Genomic DNA, 23,828 nt, shown 5'->3' with positions numbered 1-23,828 from the left:
AGTCTAACTCTTAGACTTTTAGACCGTTGAACTCTTTGACTCATGTATTATTAGACTGTTTGACGGTTGGACTAGAATCTCAGACTCTTAGACTCTTGGTCTTTTGGACTTTTGGAATATTGGACTCTTGGACATTTGGACCCTTGGACTCTTAGACTCTTGGACTCTTGGACTCTTGGACTCTTGGACTCTAGCGAATCTATAGCTACACCCAGAACTGGGCTTCGGCATACGAGAGGATAAAGATCACGATTCGGTAGTAAAATGGTACTGTGTGCGGACGGAGAGGATAAATCCCGAAATTACCAAGAGTATTTTACTCATGGGTTCATCTTCAAAAAAAAGTTCATCTATCAAAAAAAAAAAAAAAGTGCCGGTACCGAGACTCGAACCCAAGACCTTTGGCATATTGAGCCGTGCCTTTGCCGTATGGGCCACCATGGTTCGGTGACTAAGTGGCGGCCATTTGTCCATACACAGCAAAAAATCCGATAGTAAAATCGCATGCAAAATCATGCACATCACCTTCGTCAAAATAAACACTTAATATTACACAATGCATGTACAATTTTTGCAAACACAAAAAAAAAGTTGCACCCGACGGGATTCAAACCCAGCACCAATAGTAAGGACTGACACCTTAGCCCACTCGGCCATCAGACCGATAAATAGCTGTAAGGATAAACGCATATTTGAGCTTGACATTTCGGTCAAGTAGGTTTCCCATACGGATGGGCTACATATTTCAGCGTGTAAAATCACATAAAATTGCATAATATAATGCAATATTTATTTTACACCCAGGCCTTTTACACGCAGCTGGATTACTACTTTTTTAGCTGTGTATAATAGGATATAATAGGATACTCAATAGGATGAACTGTTCCAATGAACGAATGAACACGCGAGAGGACTATAATCGCAAAATAGCACATTCCTCACGTTTCTTTTCGTGAGGACTATCCTCTCGTTCTTTAACTTTCGGTGTAAGAGTCTAAGATTATAAGGTTTAATTCATCCAAGATTCAAGAATGTAAGAGACCACGAGTCCAAGTGTCCAAGAGTCCAAGAGTTGAAGAGTCCAAAAGTCCAACAGTCTCAGATTCCAAGAGTCCAAGAGTCCAAGAGTACAAGAGTCCAAGAGTCCAAGTGTCCAAGAGTCCAAGAGTCCAAGAGTCTTAGAGTTTGAGAGTTACACAGCAAAAAAAGTAGTAATCCAGCTGCGTGTAAAAGGCCTGAGTGTAAAATAAATGTTGCATTATTTTATCATCAAAAAAAAAAAATCAAATTATTCGCTCTACAGCATTGCCTTGGCGCTCTCGATTGCGAGATTCCTACTCGAAACTAGGTGTTCGAAGGCTTGATTGTTGAGGCAATTGCAAACCTCTTTTTACACCTTAGCTTCCATCCACCCCGGGATTCGAACTGACGACCCTTGGATTGTTAGTCCAACTGCCTACCAGCGACTCCACCGAGGCAGGACCTAGGGAGACGACTCCTACACCTGGACTGAGCTAACGACCTAACCTTTTTATTTAGGTTAGTCCGGGACCAACATTTACTTCCCTTCCGACGGAAGGCGTGATCAGACAAATCTCGTCTCGAAAAATGCCACCGGGACCGTCTGGGATCGAACCCAAGCCGACTGGGTGAGAGGCAATCACGCTTACCCCTACACCACGGTCCCGGTTTTCTTTTATTTTATCATATTCTATGTAATATTACACCCTAGAATATGTAGCCCATCAGTATGGGAAACCTGCTTGACCGAAATGTCAAGCTGATATATGCGTTTATCCTTTCCATTCTTCATCGGTCTGATGGTCGAGCGGGCTAAGGCGCCAGTGCTTACTGTTGGTGCTGGGTTTGAATCCCGTCGGTTGCAACTTTTTTTTGTGTTTACAAAAATTGTACATGCAACGTGTAATATTAAGTATATTTTTTGACGAAAGTGATGTGCATGCTTTTGCATGCGATTTTACCATCGGATTTTTTGCTGTGTAGATTTATGTCTAAAAGATTACGAAATCTAAGATACTTAGAAACCTAAAGTCAAAAAGTTTGTGATTCATTGGTTCGACGAGTTCAAGAATTTATGAATCTACTAAGAAACCAGGAGAACAAGAATTCATGAGTTCAAGATTCTGAAGTTTCGATAGTACAAGATGAAGTTCATGTTAATGTTATTTCAAACTTGTATTTGAAATGTTTGTCCAGTTTGTCTAACTCTACCTCCAAAGAGGAAGGAAGAAGTGATTGTTTTATTGCTGTTTGATTCAATTTTTTCTCACTTCCATGAGACACTCAAGATGATGTTGTGCGAACCACCTGTGAATCCACGGTTTGAGTTACGGTCATTGAAACGTACAAATAAAACAGTTTGTTTACATGGCGGTCCACGACAGCTTAGTTTTCACTTTTACGATGCCTCACTGGTTGGTTGTTTGGATGGCCGGGAGAAAAGTTGTAAGTCATGTGGCAAATTTCCTCCGGACATATCACCTACACACACACGCTTTTTGTGTGGTGGTGAGGAAGAAAAACTCAAGAAAGTACGCTATTGGCCACGGATCGATATTGTTTCGTCGACCCCCGGGCCGAAAGTGACTGCGATTTCACACAATTCACAATTCAGCGATAAGATTCATTAGTGAGTGAATGTGATTAATTCAATCTGAGATTACGTGAAACATGGTACGCGCCGGTTCCAGCTGACTGACACACAATCGGAACATGTGTTCCGGAAATGGTCAGCGGGAAATTTCTCGAAATTTCAGAGTTCGTGTCTTGCCGCCAACTTGTCACCCCGGTTGACCCCAACCTTTCCAAAGTTCAACCGCTTAACCTGAGAAATTCTCCGACAATCAGAACATGCGAAAAAAAATGCCTCGTTTCCGCGAGAAAAGCACTTCGATCGCATGCAACCGAACTAGATTCGCGGCGCAGGCTCGCCAATCTTTCCGGCGAATCACAAACCCGTACAAACTCAGTCAGTGAGAAAACTCTGCAGTCGATCAGCAGGTTCGTCGCTTCGGAAACCCGTTCGTTGCAGTCACTGCAACGGAGGAGGAAGTCTACGCAAATTATAGTATTTCGTGCGCAAACTAATCGCGTTGCACTAAACGTGGTTCAGGTGGGAAAACTCTAGTTCGCTACATCTTAGGCTTCGTTAAGTTTAACGGGTTTGGAGTTGTAAGGGGGTCTTCGATTGGGAAGTCGTTTTGGGCAGTACCAAAACATGAAGCGCGAGAAATGGCACGGTTTGTGGCGGAAAGTATGGCACTAGTGTGCGCTACTGGGCACAACAAAAAACTCGTTAAATGAGGATGATTAACGAGAATGAAGGTAGCTTTTTATTGCCCGTGGAATCAATTGACCGAAGTGAGGGCCTTTTTTGTTGGACTCAGCAATGCTCGTGTAGGTTTTTAGATTTAATTAATTTGTTTTTTATTAGTACAACAGTATTACATATGAATTTGTAGGAAGTGATTGGTTCGTAAAGCCGAGGAGTTTTTTTTTCAATATAATCAGGTTTCTGTTATATGAAATCTATGATTATGTCAAAAGCAAAAAAAAGTTGTAAACATTCCCTGAAAAGTTATTTTTTTTTTAAATCGAACCTTTAAAATTACCAATTTAAGTAACTTCAATACTAAATAAAGCCATTTGTTTCAAATCGTGAAGTACAATTGACATCACAAGGCAAGTGACAATCACCACATCGCACTCACACCGAGACACCTCAACCGGAATCGAATCGCTAAACTGTCAGATCTTGGCCGGGCGTTCAAGTCGGCATTCCTTCGGCAAATTCCAACAAAGAGTGTGTAATCAATCAATGCCGAAACAGCGCACGCGGAACGAGACGAAGATGAGACTGAGATCTTACAGCAATTGTATGTGTGGGTTGTTTTGTTTGTTTGACAAATCTTTTGCTGTTTACAGTTTGAATGTGAAGAAGGTTTGGTGTTCTCAAATGGACCTAAACAGTTTTGTAAACAAATCTTGTTTTTATTTTGCATTTTTTTAATGTTAAGAAATAGTTTTAAAAAACAATTTTAATTGAAAATTCCTACTTCACCTTTTAATTTTGTTACCCTTTAAAAATCTGTCAGCCCCTTTTGTATGTTAATTACCCTAACGAGGAACTGATTTCATGCGCAAATATGCCATTTATCGCGCCGCATCACCCTGAAGGTCAACCCCTGACAGATATCTCCCCATCAGACATGGCGCGCGATTGTCATCCCGGCTTTTTACTGTCACTTTAGCGCTGTGACATTTCGCTCCATTGTTGCGTGACGTCATCGCTGTCAAAACAAGTGTGTACAGAGTGAAGAAAGTGATGAGACTTGAGATGTCGCGCGATGATGTCAATCAAACATTTTGTCTTGTTTGAATTACGAAATGAGCAAAAAATTATTGACGGATCAACTTTGTCTGGCGGTTGTTTGTTTATGTTTGTTTGCTTTATGTCAAGTGTTATGACATCGGCTTGTCGCAAAGTCATCCTCAATTTTGCATTTTAAGACAAAAATCAGGACACAAACAATCATATTTTGAAAATAATTGATGAATTTTATTTTTGTTTAAAGCGCGCAATCAATCAGGCAGCCAGCGATTGGTCTAATAGTTCAAAGGAGGTATTAGACTATGACAAACATGCAAAAAATGAAAAAAAAAAAAACTTTTTTGACGTCAGCCTGCATGCATTTTGCTTTTTTTGCGATGTTGCCAAGGTGTCAATCACGAAAAATTGTGAGTTTGATTTTTTTTGTCATAGTCTAATACCTCCTTCATACAGCATATTCCTTGAAATTTTTTTGACCTGCTCCGCTCGTCAGCAGAGAGGAAAGATTCTTACAAAATAGCAGAGCGGCACTCGCCTGGTCTGCACTACCAGACTACCAAAGATGACCGTCCATTTGAATATGCATTTTTTGATAACGTTGATTTTTAGAATCGAATCAATGACTAAATCATCACCGATTGCAGACTACTTTGAATCAGCTAAGAGTGATAAAGAGTAATCAGTGAGCCTGATCCAATCTGAGTCTGAGCCGATAACAGAGCGAGTGAGTGAGAGAGAGAGAGAGAGAGAGAGAGAGAGAGAGAGAAACGGAGAGCCGGAGAGCCGGAGAGCGGGAGAGCGAGTGTTCAGTAGCGATTGGTGTGGTCGTGACAAACGGTAGGAAATAATTAAAGCAGATTTGCATCGTGTCCGATTTGTGCTCATGAGTGAAAGATAAGATTGTGAGCAAAAAAAGGTAAATTTTACCTTTTTATTGTAGTGCTAATATTCATTAGAATTTGAAGTAAAATTACATCAATTCAAAACCTGCATTTTTATTTTTAACTGTGAAAGATGACAATCTGCTTTTTATTTTGTCAAATAAAAGTTATTGATTGCCCACATGATTTAATTGACTGCTGACATTTGTATCGAGTGTCAACGTTAAAATATCACTCCAGAGAATTCCAGCTAAACTGCTTCGACGATTTCAACCGCTCGCAAGCGACGAACCTTTTTCTTTCTCTTTCTCTTAACGCGACAAATGGCTCGCCATCAGCTGCGAAAAAGTTCTTTTAAGGGGGAGAGCTCGTTAAAATTTCGAGCATCTCCGCGACAAGGGTCATTCACATCGAAATTGGCGAATTTTGTCTCGCGCGAGACGAAAAACCGCATTCTTACAGGTTTTCCAAATTTTAAGCAAAACAACCCAATCGAAGCAGAATCCTTTTGGGCTTTGGGGCTATCTTCAGACAGAGGAAAAACCGGTTCGGTTTCCCGACGAGGCGAAAATTTTAAAGGTCATTCGCTTGTTATTCTATTTTGGGGTTTGGTCTTTATTTTTCGGGATACGGGTTGATTTGAGAGAAGAAATTCTTGTAAGGTTAAATTTTGGTTTGAAATTAGACTTACTACTTTTAATCTTTTTTGGATTGAAGAAATGTTGTATTGATTTTTACCTGAAAAAAGAAAAGAAATATATTAGAAATATATAACAATCTCCTAATTACAAAAATCGTAAATTCAGTAAATCGTAAATTCAACATCATTAGACCAAAATGCCCCCCTTTAGGTCACATAATCCCAATTAAAACCCTTAAATATCGACAGTCAATCCCTCCTCCACCGGATACCGTGGCAGGTTCCATTTCACTTTCAAAGCAAACACAACACACAAAAAACGACCAACCAGCTCAACCGGGTCAAACTCGGCTGGGACGGTTATAAAACGTTAAAAGTTGGTCACATCTATTATAACATCATCACCATCTCGTGGTGGCCCGGTCAGACCAGTCAGTCAGTGGCCGCACGGTGGCATTAGCCCCGGGACCGCCGGGTCTTCTCCTGCCCCCTTGTGACTGCTATGATGTGTGCATAATTTTACTATAAAAAAAAGTTGGCCCCCGCCAACGAACTTTTGTGGACCTCCTGAATGTTTTGGCTTTTGGACCACCACCAAAAGTGGAGTCCCAAAATGCACGGGCAGTACATAATCGGTTGAACTCTCTCGCACACCCCTGCACGCCCTCCGGAGTTGTTCGCCGATGGCGTGGGGTGCAGGGTTGCTGAAATTTTAACACTCAATTATTGGTTTGCAAAAAATAGCAAAATAATTTTGATTTTATTCATAGTTAAATATAAATTTATCGAAAAGTCAGGAAGCAGAAAAAAAATCTAAATTTAATCTTGTTTTTGAAAAAATATTACAGATTTTCAGAATGTTAGAAAGAAGGGTAAAAAAAAGCATTACATACTGTAACAGTTGTCTTGCAATTATACGTTTGTAATGAATCCTAGTTTTGACGAAACAAAAATGTTGGTGGAAAAAATCTAATTTGTGGCTTTGTCTAATTTGTCATTGTAATTTTGCTAAAATCCACCAAAAAATATAAATGGAAAATAATAATTTCAAGTGATTTTTGGATTGTTTATTGATCAAAGGTATTTTAATTTAATTGAAATTTAGTTATTTATCTAGCCCATTTTTTTTTAAAGTGACATAAAATTTATAAATAGTATCTCGTTTAGTAAACAAAAAAATAAAAAATAGTTAAGTTTCAGAAGAAAGGAGAAAGTTTATGGAAGCTAAAACTTAAAATTTGGAAAAAAAAACCAAAAATTTTATTTTTTATTTGCCATTGGAATCGTCCTAGCCAAGTTGGAGTGGTCTCTAAAAAATGATAAATTCTTAAAAAATGGCAAAACAAAAAAATCATATTTTCTCTTTGTTTCAACTGATTTTAGATTCTTTTGGATGCAAATTAAAGGTAACACGGGAACAATGGCATTTTTAAGTTTTATGTAACCTTTTCAAATTTTAGACTATTTTCAATGCCAAATTATTTCTGCTTTAGAACCCTATTAAGAAACTTTTATTTGATTTTGAAAAAGAAAAAAGATCTTTTTTCATACATTTCGATTTTTAACTCTTATTTGTCTTGGACTTATTGGACCTATTGACCAGTTTTTTTTTTAAATGTTTAGTTTAACTGTCAGATGGAATTGCTGTGTTTATTTTGTTCCATTTCATTGGGTAAAAGGGGTACGGCTTATACTTACTACAATTTTTTGATTACTAAAAATCTAAGGTATTTTTCTGGGCAGCGAATGACCAAGAAGGTTAAAGCTGCCAGAAATAAATTATTAACCAACAACAATAAAATATTTTGTAAATCTTTAGAGGGCGGGTTTTGGCTTTATGTTTATCAAATTTTCAAATGAATTTATTATAAGTTCATTATCCCTGTTCAGAGACTCAAAAAAATGACTTAATATTAAAATAATTTTAAAAATATTTCCCAATGATTTGTAATAGCCCCGCATGAAGGATAGCATGATTTTTTGTTTTTGTTGTAAATTTGCTACACAAAAATTTGAATTGTACTCGAAAACATTTTTTTTTCTCTCATGGGAACTTGAAATTGTTATGAAATTTTTCAATAGAAAATTATTGATTCTTCTTTTTTACATAAAAAATTTACCTACAAAAATTAAGGCGTAATATTTCTGCTAAAAATAGAAATTTTCATGAAAAAAATGATACGTTCGATTATAAACTACTTAAAATACATTGTAGAATGTTTACTTTCACATTTTTCAAATAGGCAATTCTAGTTTTTCAACAAATTTGTAATTTTTGGACCACAGATCGGAAATAGACGAAAAGCTCTAAGATTTTTGTGTCATGAATTCATAAAATTTTGCAATTTTTGGATAATTACAAAACTGTAATACTAATATTTTCGAAAAAGGGTACACGTGCATTTACGAGTTGTACTGGAATGCCAAAAATCTTCTTCAAATTAGTTTAGCCAAAAATATTTTCATTTCATTTTCATTAAATATAAAACGTTTCTTATTTCACATTACTTTGAAATTTGCAGGATGATTTGATTATTAAATAGCATTTCATACCATAGCATTGTCAAGCTCGATTAAAAATATTTAGAATTTTTAGAAATTCCGCAAAAAGTTTGTTTTTTGCTAATTTGTTTTTTCGTTCGTACTTTGATATTTTGCAAACTAATGTCTGCAGTAAAGCTGAGCTGGTTAGAAATTCATTTAAATACCTTTTGCACTCAAATATTTATGGCAAGTAAGTAAAATATTTAAATTTGTTTTTTTTCTAATGGCTTGTAATTTAATTTTTTATATTTTTTTATTTTTGCCATTTCTTAGACTTTGGTCAAAGTCGTGAGACAAAACTTGAATATTTGAAAAAACATTATTGAAAAAATAAATTAAATCGTGTTCTGTTAAAAAATCTATGTGATACAAAACAAATTGAGCACCTCTGACCATGTGACCTAAAGTGAAGGACCTAAAAGGGTAGTAAACTGCGTGAGTGGGGCACTCGGTGAGCTGGCTATTAATGATGGGCCTTTTAGATGACGGAGATAGTTTTGTGCGGTGTTTTTTTATTCCCTTTGCCAAAGTACTTGATTTTATTGTACAGCTGGCCTGGTTTCGGGCAATTTAAGGTTTAAAAGCCAAAATTGATCCAATTTGACAGAGATTGAGTTCACTGAGCAACACATTTCACACTTTTCATCATACTCACTTTCAAGTGCAAACCAATCATCCATTTAGTCTGCTAAACCCAACTGACCAATTCAGGGGCCTTATCTTAAATCTCACCCGTCCGTAAACAGACGCATTGGTTCAGTTCCCAACGAAGCTTTTGCGCCAACAGCTCTATATTTGGATCATCTGCGATAGCCAACGATAATTTGCAATAATTTCCGATTACAATTCCGTTTTTTTCGTGTGTGAGCAATCAATTTCACTCTCGCCGAAAAAAGATTGATAATCAAATGTGGCTCAAATTTTAAGTGAAGGAAGGAGTTTTGGATTCGATAATGTTTCACTTTTTAAATAATCACAATTATTGATCGTTTCCTCTTCACCGTCGGTACTCGGTTAAGTGGATAAGATGGCTGGAAATGGGAGCTATAATTTCACTATCACTTTTTGCTGCCTGGTGCAGCGATGTTGTGCATTTTTCTGTTTTTTTTTTGTTGCATCGTTATTACAACTCGGTTTGCTCTGATTTTTTTTGCTGTTTCAAATAGTTTATTTAAATAGATTTACCATTTTTACTACAGTTCAGTACTTCTAATAAAGTGTCAGAAAATATACGAACAGTTCCTACAAATAACGTTCAGCACTTCCGCAAAGCCAAACTTCACCAAAAACATCCTGAAATGCTCCAATCGTGAAGAACGTGAAATGTTTTGCATTCTCAAGTCGATTTGCGAGCTCTTTTTTCGTTCATCTGTTCTCTTGACCGCCCAAGATCGCAGTTCATGGCACAATGTTCAAGCTTGGACCCCCAATAATTGACCAACATTGTGCAAAGCCCACCATTGTTTTTAAGCCCACTTTTGCAGACCAATTGAGCTGTTGGGATTTCTTTGCCAATTTCTGCGCAAGGTTAAAGTGATGCAGTGTACTTCAGGGCAAACCAAATTCGTGCAGAGACCTTTTGAACTGTGTCGAGTTCTCGCCGCTAACCTCCTCCGATGTTCAGGAAGTCGAGGAAGTACGAGTTGCACAACTCTGCTCGTTCACATCTGACGTGATTGCATTAATCTGCATAACCATGGGTGTTGATTTCCAGCTCCACCCTGAGTCCGGATGTGGAAGGTTTCGTATCACGACGTGTGTAACAATCCAAAGTGGAGTTGGCGCTCTCGGAAAACCTTCAATCATGGGCGTTTATCAATTTTCCAACACGGCTTTTCTCCTTCGGAAAGGGTACCCGCTAGGGTTGCACAACCGTTTTGCTTCTTTTTTTTCCTGCGAAATCGCCGAATTAAGTAGGGTGCGTAACCCAAACCTAATCAGCTGAAGGCGCCGTCATCGTCGGCGAATCCACCTTAGAAGAGATCGTTCAGAGCTTCCTTATCGGTCTGTCGGCAATGCTTTGGCAATCAGCAGCACATCTCTACCCCCATTCCCATGAGTCGGCCATAGGCCTACACCCGGCATGGTGAACAGAGAGCTACAAAGTATTCCACCTCTCTCCCCGTTGGCGCGCTGAAGATGAGCAGCTCTCGATGGAGCAACCAGTATTTGGCGGTAAAAATTTGCCGCATAAATGAAAATGAAAATAAAAATAAAAATAAATGAAGGCGTGTTGCATAAGGTGCCCAACATGCAGCGGCAGCAGAAGCAGCAAATTTCTTCAGAGCTTTATTGTTTTTTTCTTCTAGGAGAAGTCATCACTGCAGCAAGTCAGTCGATGAAATTAATTTCAGTGAAGAGTTTCCAGAAGCTTTTTAAGCGCGGAAAATTGGGTGCACGTTCGTGAAGTTAAGAGATTATCTCAAGATCGAGTAGATTCTGGGAAATAGATCTTGCGAAATTTTTGTGAGAAGCCTAGACTGTTCAAGGGTCTCTTGAGTTTCATAACAGATTATTTTTTCCAATTATTATTTCTTTTGAAAACACTAGATACAATGAAAAAAGGTTCATAAAAATATCACCTCGAAAATCAATGCGAGCAAAGTGAAATAAAGGTTTTCTTATATGCAATACACACCGAAAACATTGTTATGTAATTCTGTGTGGGAAAAGACGGAATTCCTATAATTTTAGAGAGATGAAATGGCCTACATTTCTATACCGGTAAAATAGTGCTGAAAAGTAGAACATATCAGCATTGTTTTGACTGCTGAAACGTGCTGTGTTTTCCGGGTATTTAATCTCATTTGTTTTTTACTTTAATTAAATTTACCTCCGTAACCAAATGAATGGAATCATCGGCTTCCTTCAAGAACTTAAAAATCTGTTCCTCAGTTAACATTTTGTCAGTGGTTTGAGCCCGCTTCTTTGCATGAATGTCTTGAATCTTTTTGTAGGCAGCTTCATACAGCACCTTCGATTTTTCTGGAATGTCCATAGGACAGTCAGAGTCTGTTTTGAACTCAGGTTGGAAAAATATGACAGAGCAAAATGTTTCAGAAGTCATAGTCGAAAAAACAAGTAATATCATGGACGCCAACAAAAAAATATTTGTTCCTCTTTGAAGAATTCCAGAAAACGTTGTATGGAACTCAGGGCAAAACTCTATTTTTTAGCCCTTGTCGTATCTATCCAATTCGGCAGAGCCTTGTGGATTATATACGACTTGTGCTGAAAAAAAGTTATAACCTATTGCAAATTTTAGCTTATTTTTTGAAAGTTTTGGATGAAAAACATTGATCTTTTGGGTTTTACTAGGAGTGCTTATTTTTAACAAAATAATGACATGAAGCGCTGAAACTAGAACTGAGATTTCTCGTAAAAAAATATTTCCCGTTTTCCGGGAAATTTTGAAATTTTCCGAGAATTGCCAAAATTTAAGCAGAAGTTTAGAAACTTTTTTTTGAAAATGCTCGAAAAAAATAATAAGGAAGAAATTCAACATTATTTTGTACAATTCAATTTATTGTTTATTTCATATAAAAAAGAATTAACCAGATGATCATAAATTTTTATATTTGGATTTTTTTCTGATAATATTAATTTATGAAGCATCTGGAAACAGATCCAGTTTAGTGAAAATAAACTATTACAATTCAGGTAAGCTATATAAGGAACAATTGGTGTTATTTCATTTAAAAAAAAATGTTAACCCCTCCCGCCAAAGCAAAATTTTGATTTTTTTGCTTTTTGTTTACCATGATCAAATGAGATGAAAATTTAATTATGTAATCATAAATATTTCAAACAGGTTTGTGCAATAAGAGTTAATTTAACTCGTTTTATACCTAGTATTCAAGAAATTACAATTTGAAGTAAAATAAATATAGAGCACTAGGCAACTAGGGCAACTTGTTAATCTATCGAATAATCGAATAATCGAATAATATCATATTTTAGTACTGGGAAATAAAATTAACCAAAGTCAATTATTAACCCGAAAATTATGTGGCATAATTAAACCATAAAAAAATCATTGAAAATCTACTTTGTATTGTTTGAGAGGATCTCAAACATATTTATATTCTAAATATTTCAAAACATTGAGTTGTTTGAAGTAAAACGAGAAGTAAGATTTTCAGGAGAAACTAAGAAGCTTTATTATTTTATTCAAGAGCTGAAACCAGTAAGACTTGTTTTAGAAAACTTATTTGCCACGAAAAACATAATTTCTGCATTTTTTTTTTCATTTCAGCTTTATGTGACTGTTGACAGAGGCAAGTTTAAAAGAAATTTTATGATTGTGGAGTGTTGATTCATTTAACTCACTGTCCAAATAATTTGATTAAAAAAATACTTCTCAACTAAAAATACCTTAGATCATTTTTTGATTTATTGTACGATTTCAGCTTATATAATTAGAAAAAAATCATACATTTACTTGTAGTTGTATGATAGTTTACACGCAGTTAAGCTATTATTTGATTTTCACACTTATTTCAACCATTAAAGTTGCTGTTTTATACATTTTTGTTGAAAAATATTAATCAGAACTAAGATGTGAACAATTTTATTTAATTAAGAATTTCCCGGGAGATTGGATGAAAATTTCCCGTTTTCCGGGAAATTTGTAAACCCGGGAAATTGGACGCTCTACACAGAAAAAAAAAAATATGGTAATATTCATCAGGAAATGGTGACAGACTTTGTGGCAAAATAAATGATAAATTTTACCCCAGAAAATGATGAATTTTCATCAGTTTTTGATGAATATTCATCAGGTTCACATTTTTACACATTTTTTATATAATATTACACAAATAAAGAGGTAATATTCAACCTACCAAATTTTCAACATTCCAAAATTCAACTTTTTTTTTCTGTGTAGCTAAAACCTATTAATTCATGGTTTGTTATGCGTTATTTTTGATATTTTTTATGTTAAATTATTAGTTAAATTCAGGTGTTCCACAATTGTGGAAAGTTCATTAACATCCCACAATTATGGAACAGTAATTTGGAGACACTTTTTTCCTGCTCTTGATAAAATAGTCGTTTGCTGCAGCATTTTTTTTAAAAAAAGCACAACTTTCACTTCACAGAAAAAAAAGTTGAATTTTGGAATGTTGACAATTTGGTAGGTTGAATATTACCTCTTTTGTGAGTAATATTACATAAAAAAAGTGTAAAAATGTTAACCTGATGAATATTCATCAAAAACTGATGAAAATTCATCATTTTCTGGGATAAAATTAATCATTTTTTTTTCCACAAAATCTGTCACCATTTTCTGATGAATATTACCATCATTTTTTTCTGGAGGAGCGGCCGTGGCTGACTGGTTACGGTGTTCGCTTTGTAAGTGAATGGTCCTGGGTTCGATTCCCATCTGCTCCCAACGAGAAAGTATAGGAAATATAAATCTTGAAACTCTGAACATGAACGAAAAATCAAAGTCGCTCGAGTCGGGGTTCGATCCCCCGTCCTTTGGATTGGTAAGCAAAAATGCTAACCACTAGGCCATCAGGACTTGGTGAGCTATAACTGGAATTAGGAATACTGTACCTACCAACTATATACGCGCTGGGTCCTTGTCCATTTGACAAGGGTTCGGAAGTTCTAAATAACGTTTGAACCCGATTGGTGCAAACGTTCTTCAGGGCGGGGCTTGTCGGTAAAGCTGAAGTACCTCGCGCTCGGCTAGCCAGCGTAGAAATGGGTCACCGAAGCTCGGCAGAGCTAACACCTTCCAAATGCCTATGCGAGTTATTTGCATGTATAGAATGTAGATCTAAAAAATACATGGAAACAACTCAATTTGTAAGAAGCGGCCGCGTGGTCCCGTTTGGTTGGTTGCACACACACAATATTACCATCATTTTTTTCTGTGTAGTGATATAGTAAGAGAATGAAGTACAAATATTGTTTCAATTATGTGTCCCTGTGGTTTGTATTAAAAATTGTTACTAATGGTCCTCAAAACTTTAAAACATATCTAGAGTTTTTTCAAAGGTCCTATAAACATATGAAACACAATAGCTTATAGGACGTTTAAAAAAACTTTAGATATGCTTTATAAAATAAACCTTTAAATCAAATCGTAATTATAATTCTACCTACCCCCTGTTCTACCCACTCCAAAATCTTCTTTGAAAGCCGCAATTTTTTACCGCTTGACAGTGAAACTTTCACGGACCTCTCACAAAACAAGTTTTATATCCTTCCATTGGGTAGCTTAATTTTTTCGTAAGTTTGTCCAGCGATTACTTAACCCGGGCCCACCTTCTAAAACTGGTCCCGGGTGTCGTGTGTTTCTTTTTTCAGGTTTAAATCTACGACGCCGGCTAGCGCGACGTCTCCGTCATCCGCGACTTGAACCAGCGATGACGCCTTAACTGATTAATAAAACATGAGCATAAGCGCGAATCGGCATGACTATGCTGTATTTTTGTGTGGTTTATTAGCTTGGCACTGTTTGGGTGATGTTTTGCACCAAGTACATATATGTAACACAATTGCAGTTTTGCTTCGCGTTTTTACATGTTTTGAGTGGCCCAGAATGGGGTTTCTGTGTGTTATGTTGAAGACATGTGAGCTCGTGAACTCAGCCGCCACCGTTGAGTCACTGAATCGTGTTAACACGTTTGTTTTAGCATAACTTTGCAGCGTTTGATGGTGGTGAGCGTAACTATTTCAAAGAATTACACTTGCAATCATCACAACAGATCGAACCGCAAAGAGAGATGAAAAAACCCATTCACACTGTGGAATTCCCAGAACTTACTCCCACGACAGAAAGTCTGCAGATGCATTTTTCTTCATCGCGATTCATGAAAACATGCAAGATTGTATCATACAATCGAAGCGGACAATCATGAACGTGAAAAAGTGAAGAAACAAAATGGGTGTAAATTCTCAAAAATGTACGCCTACTCAATAGTTATATTTTGAAGGGTGTTGTCTTTATTTAAGTCTTAAAAAATTAAATAAAATTACAAAAAACAGTTGCGATTTTGAAAATACTAAACTTAGTCCAAACATCGAACCATTCACCCTACAATGGAAAAGTCTCGAACTTGCCCGCGTTGTCGACGCAGCGAAGATGGCGGCCAGGTTCAAACTTATTTGGACTGAATTAAAAGAAAATGAGCGCGAAAATTGGACTCGACGAGTGTGATCTCGATTTTTTTCTTTCTTCAGCTTTTCAAGAGGTGAAAAATTCGATGGGCACGTGGCGAGGTTTGGGTTGGTAGCGATGAGTTTGAGTTTTTGTTGAGATTGCATTGATTTACGAAATTAATATTATGTTTTTGTATAGAGGAATAGTAATCTGACAATGAAAAGCCACCGAGTTAGTGTAAGTTGATTTTAAGATTTATTTGAAATTGTCATGATATTCATTGAATTTAAAAAAGTTTTGAGCTGAAAGCAGAGTACGCAAAACCAATTATTAAGCGATGTTGTGAAATTCATACTGATATCCAGCATTATTTATCATTCTGAAAATTTTATATTTAAAAGTCCTGTATCTTACTTGAAAATGACGACTTCCTTAATTTTTCATACGAAGAAATGAATTTTGATTGCAGACTATATTTTGACAACAAACCTTCCACAATCTGTTTGTACTCTATGCATCGAGAATTTATTTGTCAGTGATTACATCATAAAATTAGAAACATATGTTTGAAAACAGTAATTAATAAGGTACACAATGTTTAATATAACACACAAGCGACGATATGTTGAGGACTCTTTTTAAATCAATACAGTTTATTTTATGAGTTGATCAACTATCATTCTTTCGTAAGTAAATGCTCAATGGTCCAAATCGCAAAACTAAGAGGAAAATTAATTTTCCAAAAAAAAACGTGCCGTTTTAATGCTGAAGACATTTAAAAATCAAGTCCTAAGAAAAGTTATTGCAAATAGGAAGGGGCAACTTATGGCTTCGTTAAAAATTAGGGTGGTTCATGATTAGGATGTTTGTGGAAATTCAACTTTTCAGGACTATTATTTTGGATATTTTACTAGGTCTTCTAGAAAGTTGCTAAACTTGCCAACCCAAGCAACTTTGTCAAAAACATCAAAATTTTATATCGCAATCTATGCCTATTACGACAAATTTTGTAAATGTGTAATGAAAAAACCATTCAAAATCAGTTTTTTTAACGTATCAATTTAAGGTTAAGTTTTAGAGAAAAGTGATGTTCGGGCATATTTAGAGCTCTAAAAAACAAAGATTTTTTTAAAACCTTTGCCAAATTTCAATCACCAGAAGAATTCGAAAGTGATTTTGATCACTAAATGCTAAAAAAATCTAATGAATATTTTTTCTTTAGACTCGCGATATCTTAAGTTCGTTCATGTCTAATTTTCATAGGAGAATTGTAAGGAACCACCCTAATGGAATTCGAAAATTGTCCAATTATTTGTTCTCCAAGAACTTTTCCCAGCTGAATCTGAATCTGCCCTCAGGATTTAGCCGAAGTGTCAAAATATCGATCTTTGTCTTATTTTGGGTGTTAAGTTATCATATTATCTCTTATAGTTATAGTTTTAGTCCCTTTTCTTAATGTTCAAAAAATAGAAGAAAAGAAAACCATTAACCTTCAACAGAGCTTTTGGAATCAAATTTTATTAATATTATATTTTTACTCATATTAACATTCACAAGCATAAATTACATACAAACGAAGCTTGGCTTAAAAATGTCCAACATACAACATTTCTGAAAAAATGGCATTATTTGTCTCTTAGGACATATCAAAACATGTTTTAAAAATTTAAAAAAGGATTTATGTAATAAAAAAGCCATCAATTATTAATTTTCGAGGGTGTTCTCATTTTTTTCTAAATAATTTTCAACTTTTCTCGTGACACAAAAATGATCTCAAAATTTCTTCAAATGATGAAAAATTACCTCTTGGGCATAAGGAAATAAATGATAAAATGACAAAATGTTTAATATTTATTTATTTAATATAATAATATAAGCATAAGCATAAGCATAGGTGCCCACCCGCAGTTGCTACTCCGTTATTGACCAGGACCTTCAGAAGTTACATCCACGAGCCGTGGAAGATGAGTGGGTGCTATCTTTCCTCGCTTCGCAACTTCTCAAAGGCCCCTATCATGCTGATCAATACCGGCGCCGGCCACGACCAGTGGTAGAGTCACGGGGAAGTGGATGGGAATGTTAGTCCGATACTTGAGTGATAGAGACCGCCCAATCGACTGCTTCTCCGACAAAGTATCACATGAGTTTTGAGGGGGTTAGTAGATGGGTATGAGGTCAGGATTCACGAGTGGCAGTGATGTGACCATGAGCATTTTGTTTATCGGTTGAAATTTTTAAATCTTAGGCAGCCGGCTGCGGAAAGATAGATAATTGATTATTTAAAAAGTTTTTATAATAATAGTCTATTTAATACGCAAATGAAGACAATAGCTTAAATCAAATAAAGGAGCAGATAGTAAATATGTAAACAAAAATAATTCAGTCCTTAATAAAAACAATATCCTGGTATTAAAATCTTATTAAACTTGAAAACAGATGTCTCAAAATAAAATACGTTAAAACTACTCAAGAATTGAAGATGATTTTCCAATAATAAAACAAATTTTCTATTAAATTCCATTAAAACTTTGAAATTTATCCTTATAAAACTTAATTTGCTTTAAAATTTTATTTAAATAGTTTAGAATAAACTAATATATAAATATAACAAAGTCATTACAATGAGTTTGCAGGTTTTCGTCCTGAAACAGGGAGAGAGTTGTTCTTGAAACATGTCTGTTCCATTGCATACGTAAGTGATTGATTTAAAACTTTCAGAATGTATTTTCCGGCAAAAAATAAATTTTATAATAATAATTCAATGAGTTAAAAATGCCTTTGAAAATTTTGCATTAATGTTGTTTTTATTTGTGACTATTTTTAACTACAATAAAGCAAAAGTTAGAATAGCCGGGCTTTCAAAATTTCAAGCAAGCAAATCTTTTATTTTGATCAATTCTACGGTGTTGATTTTTTCCTTCACTTACATTTGATTGTTTAAAATCTTGTTGATTAAATTTATTAAACTCAATTTAAATTAAATATTTTTTTCTCCAAATTACGAGCTGGTTGGTAAAATATTCTTGATAATTTTTTGAACAGGATTAGAAAATAAACTTAAAAATGGTTTCATAAACCCATTAGAACCCGTTGAATGTTAATAGGTGAATCCAGATAGTTTTGACTAAGTTTTGAAGTAAAGTTTACAATAGCATAAGCTTGAATTCATTTAGAATGTTAGGTATAGTTATAATATTTTCACAGCAAATTAACTTCCATATTCATTTAAAGTAAAATGTTCACCAAACTTTACTTCAACCACCCACATCCAATCCCAAAAAGCTCACCTTAAGCTCAGCAGCTTCGCGTTCCTCCTTCGTGGCACGGTCATCTTGCCGTCTCTCGCCGTATATGTGTTTGTGTTTATCTGTCTGTCTTGGCGTATTGCACTTGCTCTTCAAGTGCAGACACTTCTTCACAGCTCTTCTTCTTCCTCTTCTGCTTGCTGGTAGTTGCGGTGCACTTCACGTGGCGCGCACAAAATCACGTTTTCACTAAACTTTTTTCGTTTCACGGCTACCAAGTGTCGAGGCAACTCTGTGGCCAATTTCACAGAGGAAATATGTGGAAAAAAAAACGAAACTTATCACACTTTCACCTCTCTTCGCACAAAATCCTGTGAAATTTGGGAAAGAAGCAAGAAAAAAAAAAAAAAACAAACAATGTAGACCATAAGGCAATAAAGAAATAAAAAGGTGATTTCTAATCGGTTGTTTTGCTTCGACTCTATTTTTTATGGAGATCACTCTGTTCCGGCAGTTCACACCCTAAATTCGACGAGCTTTTATTTCACTGTTTCGTTAAGTCGTAGCCCGGAAGGTCGTTCAGCCCTTAAAATCTTAGCGGTCTCATGAATAATTCCACTAGTCTCACGGTCTTACACTTTAATTTATTCTTAAACCAACTTCAACTCCAAAAAAACCCCACACAAAGGTCCAACCTCAACAAAAGTGCACCTCCGCACGACACCGGAGATCGCGACCGACTGAACGAAGAATCGCCCCAAGCTGACCGTTTAACCCCCCACTCTCTCGCGGAATTCCCTCTCACAAAAAAATAAGGACTCACTCCAAACTGTCCCCTCGGGTGGGACCCACAACCGAACGATTCGAAGACTCCAAAGCGACTGATCGCGGTTCGGGCCGCTCTTGGGAGCTTTAACGAAATCAAAAGTTTGCACCACCCTCCGAAGACAACGAAAGTAAAACCGACGGCGACGACGATGAGAGGAGGATTCACCCAGAAATAACTGGTTTGCTTGGTGCTTAGGTGATTTCGCTCGCGAGTTTTGCGAATTTTGAGAGGCAGAGAGCAGTGATCGTGTGAATTGGCGGCGCGTGCGAATGTGATTAATTGAGAGAGTCGCGAGGGAGAGACTTGGTTGAGTGCACGACAGACGAACCGAGAAGCTGTGAATGAATTTTGAGTGAGTCAAAGGGGGGCAGGTGGGGTTGAATGGAATTAAGTGTTTTTTTTTTCAAAATATAGTAAAACATCATTTTTTACTTTTTTATTTCAAAAATCTGCTTTGGAAACCCATAGGCGGAAATAAAAAAAATCCAGAAAGATTAATAAATCAATGCTTCAACAAGGTGTTCAACAATTCTAAAATATTGATAACAATTTGAGAAAAAATTATAATCAAAGAGTAAAAGTCAGTTTAACAATAAAAACAATATACGCATGGTTGCGCTGACTTTTCTATGTACTCTCCCGACGTTTGGTTGACAGCAAATTGAAAGAACGAATGTTAGCTTTGGAAGAAGATAAGAGCAAACTGTTTTTTTTAATAAAATAAATAAAAATAAACCTATAGTTGATAAATTTTCGTAAAATAAAAAAAAAGTTGTAGGTCTTCTTGAAGATTTTGTTTGGAAAAAATGAGCACAAGGGAATAAAAATTCTTGATTTTTATATTTCACTTTGGTCACAAATTCCTCGAATTAATGTTTCAGTGCCAGTGATTTGATATGTTTTTTGCCAATTTTTGTGCTTAAATATCCACTCGTAAAATTTTCCAAAATTAATTTTAGGATGTAAAATTGAGTTTGCAGTCAAAAAAAAAACTTAAGTGAAATTTGCCGGGAACCGTGGTGTAGGGGTAAGCGTGATTGCCTCTCACCCAGTCGGCCTGGGTTCGATCCCAGACGGTCCCGGTGGCATTTTTCGAGACGAGATTTGTCTGATCACGCCTTCCGTCGGACGGGAAGTAAATGTTGGCCCCGGACTAACCTAAAAAGGTTAGGTCTTTAGCTCAGTCTAGGTGTAGGAGGCGTCTCCCTGGGTCCTGCCTCGGTGGAGTCGCTGGTAGGCAGTTGGACTAACAATCCAAAGGTCGTCAGTTCGAATCCCGGGGTGGATGGAAGCTAAGGTGTAAAAAGAGGTTTGCAATTGCCTCAACAATCAAGCCTTCGAACACCTAGTTTCGAGTAGGAATCTCGCAATCGAGAACGCCAAGGCAATGCTGTAGAGCGAATAATTTGATTTGATTTTTTTTGAAATTTGTTTGTTAAATAAAGTTTTCGAGTACAAGAGCATTCAATTTCAAGGATGAAAAAAGTTTGCACTTTTTAAGCAAACAGAAAGCATTTTTCCAATTAAAATGAGTCAACATTAGTTAATGAAAACTCATGCTTTTCTCTTAATATTGTCAAACTGGTTTCTTTTTTTAAACAAACTAAATCAAAAATATCATTTATGTTAGGTACCGGATTCAGACATGAAATCTGATGTAATTTTGTTATTTTAAAGGATGAAACACAATTTTTATTAATGAATTGTTTTCTTTTGAACATTGTTATTTTATTATTATTATTGTTCATTAATTTAATGTAAGACACAGTCTTATAAAAAATGACATTTTGATTAATTGTGATAAATTCACAGCTTCTCAACCATAACACTATTCTTATTTCTATTTACAATTTTGTCTCGAATGCGGTTTATTAATTCTAGTCGTTGAGTAAGCTCAGCAATTCTGTTTTGAAGCAAGGAAAATTTCTACATGCTTTAAAGTTAGCAGGTAGAGAATTCCAGATAGATACGCTTCTTATAAAAAAACATTATTTAATTATTGTCTTTTCAACATTGGGATTTTTTTAAACATCGTACTTATCAATACATCAAATGTTAGGATTGCAACTTTCTACAGTTCGATGCCCATGTACTCTCTTGTTCTATCGAGATAGGAATCCCATCAAGCTTAGTAAAACAGAGCACACCGGCATATAGTTGTTACGAACGCTTGTTATAATTGATTGCAATTTATTTACTTTACAGGCATTTTAACCTTTCAACGATGTTTGTAATCAATTATTATAAAATTTATAACTCAAAATTTTAAAATGACCCAAAATTCATCAGAGGATTCTTTGGCCTGAATTATTAGACAAGTTTTTTTTTGTTTGGTAGTTAGGGTGGTCCCAGCCAAGTTAGAACGGTGCTAAAAATTTAAATTTTCGATTTTTTTTTGAAAAAATTCATTCATCTTAACCGATTTCAGTCATCTTAACCGATTTCAGTTTTAAAATTTCAAAAAGTCGTACGACATTTTAAATTTAAATTTAAAATTCAGATGCGGCCTTTTATAAATTCTATTTTTAAATACGTAAAATTTTCACGTATTTGCTTGATGCTGGAAAATCAAATACTTTATTTTCTTCAATTTATGAAATTTCCAAGCATTTTCAAATTTCTTCAAATACAGAAATTAGTTTCTATCGGTAAATCCTGAAATTTAACGAGATTTTACTCCTGGACGGAAAATTTTACGATCTTAATAAGTCCATTTAAAACTAAGGGGTCCCCGAGCAAAAATTTACAATCAAAAAATTCACTAAAAGTAAAAGTATCTATTTAATATGTTGAACTGCCTTACCCAAAGCGTTCTCAGTCTCAGATGGTAGTCCCAGATGTCCCCTAGAAGCTGCAGGTCGAACCGAGTTGATATCTATATGGAACACTTTTTTTTATATGAGTTTGAAAATTAGGCTATTTTTTCACTAAAATGCCAACAACTTCCTTTAGATTTAACCAATTGGGATGCTTCTCCCTGCATTTTGTTGCGTTTTTTCAAACCCTTTCAGATGTATTTTGAATTTTGAAATTGAAGTTTGCCTAAGTTATAGCCTCTTCGAGATTGTTGACGTTTTTGAACCTTCAAACTTTGTGTCCCGATCTACCCCACTTCCCGTTGACCATATTTTGGCCAGATGCTAGTTTTATATGTACAAACAACCCCTGAAAATTTCAGGCAGATTGCTGATGTCGATGCAAGATGGGTATGCTTTGCTCGTGGACTCGCAATTAGAACGTGTAAGTTAGCCCTTAAAATATTTATAAAGTATATTTTGCCCTTAACCAAGCCTTATGATGCAATGATGTTTTTAAAGAATCTTTAAAATATTTTATATTATTCCCATTTGCCCCACCCGCTTGACGCCGCTTATCGTGAATTCATTGGCGCTCACGCGTAACTCGCCTCGTGCATAATTTACATTAGCTCATTGTTTCTCGAATGATCTTCGTGGCTGCGAAATCCTCTCCCACTCTCTCTCTTTATCTCTTTCTCAGATTCCCAGGCAGTGTCTCTCGCTTGATCGATACTTCGCGGGATCGTGGGAGTACGCAACCGAAGCAACCGCGATCGTGATCTCAAAGGTCGCTGCTCACAGCCTCTTGTCTCGAAGGTGGTATGTATTGTATGTGTGTGTAATTATGCGCGAAATATCACAAGAAGTGTCATCCTCTCAGCGCAACGCCGCGGGAGACTGCCAGCGTAACAGGAGAAAGTTTGCTTCGCTGGCCGCTACGCAGCGCTGCTGTCACGATTGCACGATCTTAGGGTACTGTCTGTTTGTTTCTGTTTGTCTGTTGTGTTATTGTTTTTTTGTTGGGCGCGTAGTTTTATAATTAATAAGTCAAGAAATATAGCTTGTTCTATCAACAAAGAGGACTTTATTGGGTTTAAAGATATTTGAATTTTAGAATGAAACGAAATTAAAAAATATAGATACTTGAAAATATTTTTTTTTTAATTTTACTACTATCAAGTCTCTGCTGATTTTCAAGATACAAATCAATATATCAAATAAACAACATTTGCATTTTATTGATAATTGCCTTGAATTTCAAGGTTAGGTCAACATCTGTAGAATCAATAAAACGAGTCAAACCGTGCAGATTCATCTGCAAACAGCTAAGTAGATAGCTAAACAACTCGTAAATGGTAGCAGAGTAGTGCACGGTGGCAGTTGGGAAATCCCCTTCTTATCAGTTTGGTTGTGAATTATT

At 35.9% G+C, this 23,828-nt stretch overlaps 1 protein-coding gene across 3 annotated transcripts in view; it reads right to left on the bottom strand.

Annotated features, from left to right (window-relative positions):
• Positions 1–19,709, bottom strand: part of LOC6044529 — a 69,049-nt gene extending 49,340 nt beyond the window's left edge. Inside the window, exons 1-2 of one of the 3 annotated variants that reach the window (XM_038254337.1) lie at positions 19,605–19,709; positions 18,824–19,152 (exon numbers count right to left, since the gene is read on the bottom strand). In XM_038254337.1, the coding sequence (XP_038110265.1) occupies positions 18,824–18,867 (44 nt within the window). In that variant the 5' untranslated portion in view covers positions 18,868–19,152; positions 19,605–19,709. The other 2 variants (XM_038254338.1, XM_038254339.1) reach the window with 2 other exon arrangements.
• Between the last annotated feature and the right edge of the window lie 4,119 nt (positions 19,710–23,828).

The sequence above is a fragment of the Culex quinquefasciatus genome, chromosome 2 (assembly GCF_015732765.1).
Source record: "Culex quinquefasciatus strain JHB chromosome 2, VPISU_Cqui_1.0_pri_paternal, whole genome shotgun sequence".
NCBI lineage: Eukaryota > Metazoa > Arthropoda > Insecta > Diptera > Culicidae > Culex > Culex quinquefasciatus.
Note: the sequence above shows the minus strand (reverse complement) of the source record. Positions and strands in the feature narration are given on the sequence as shown.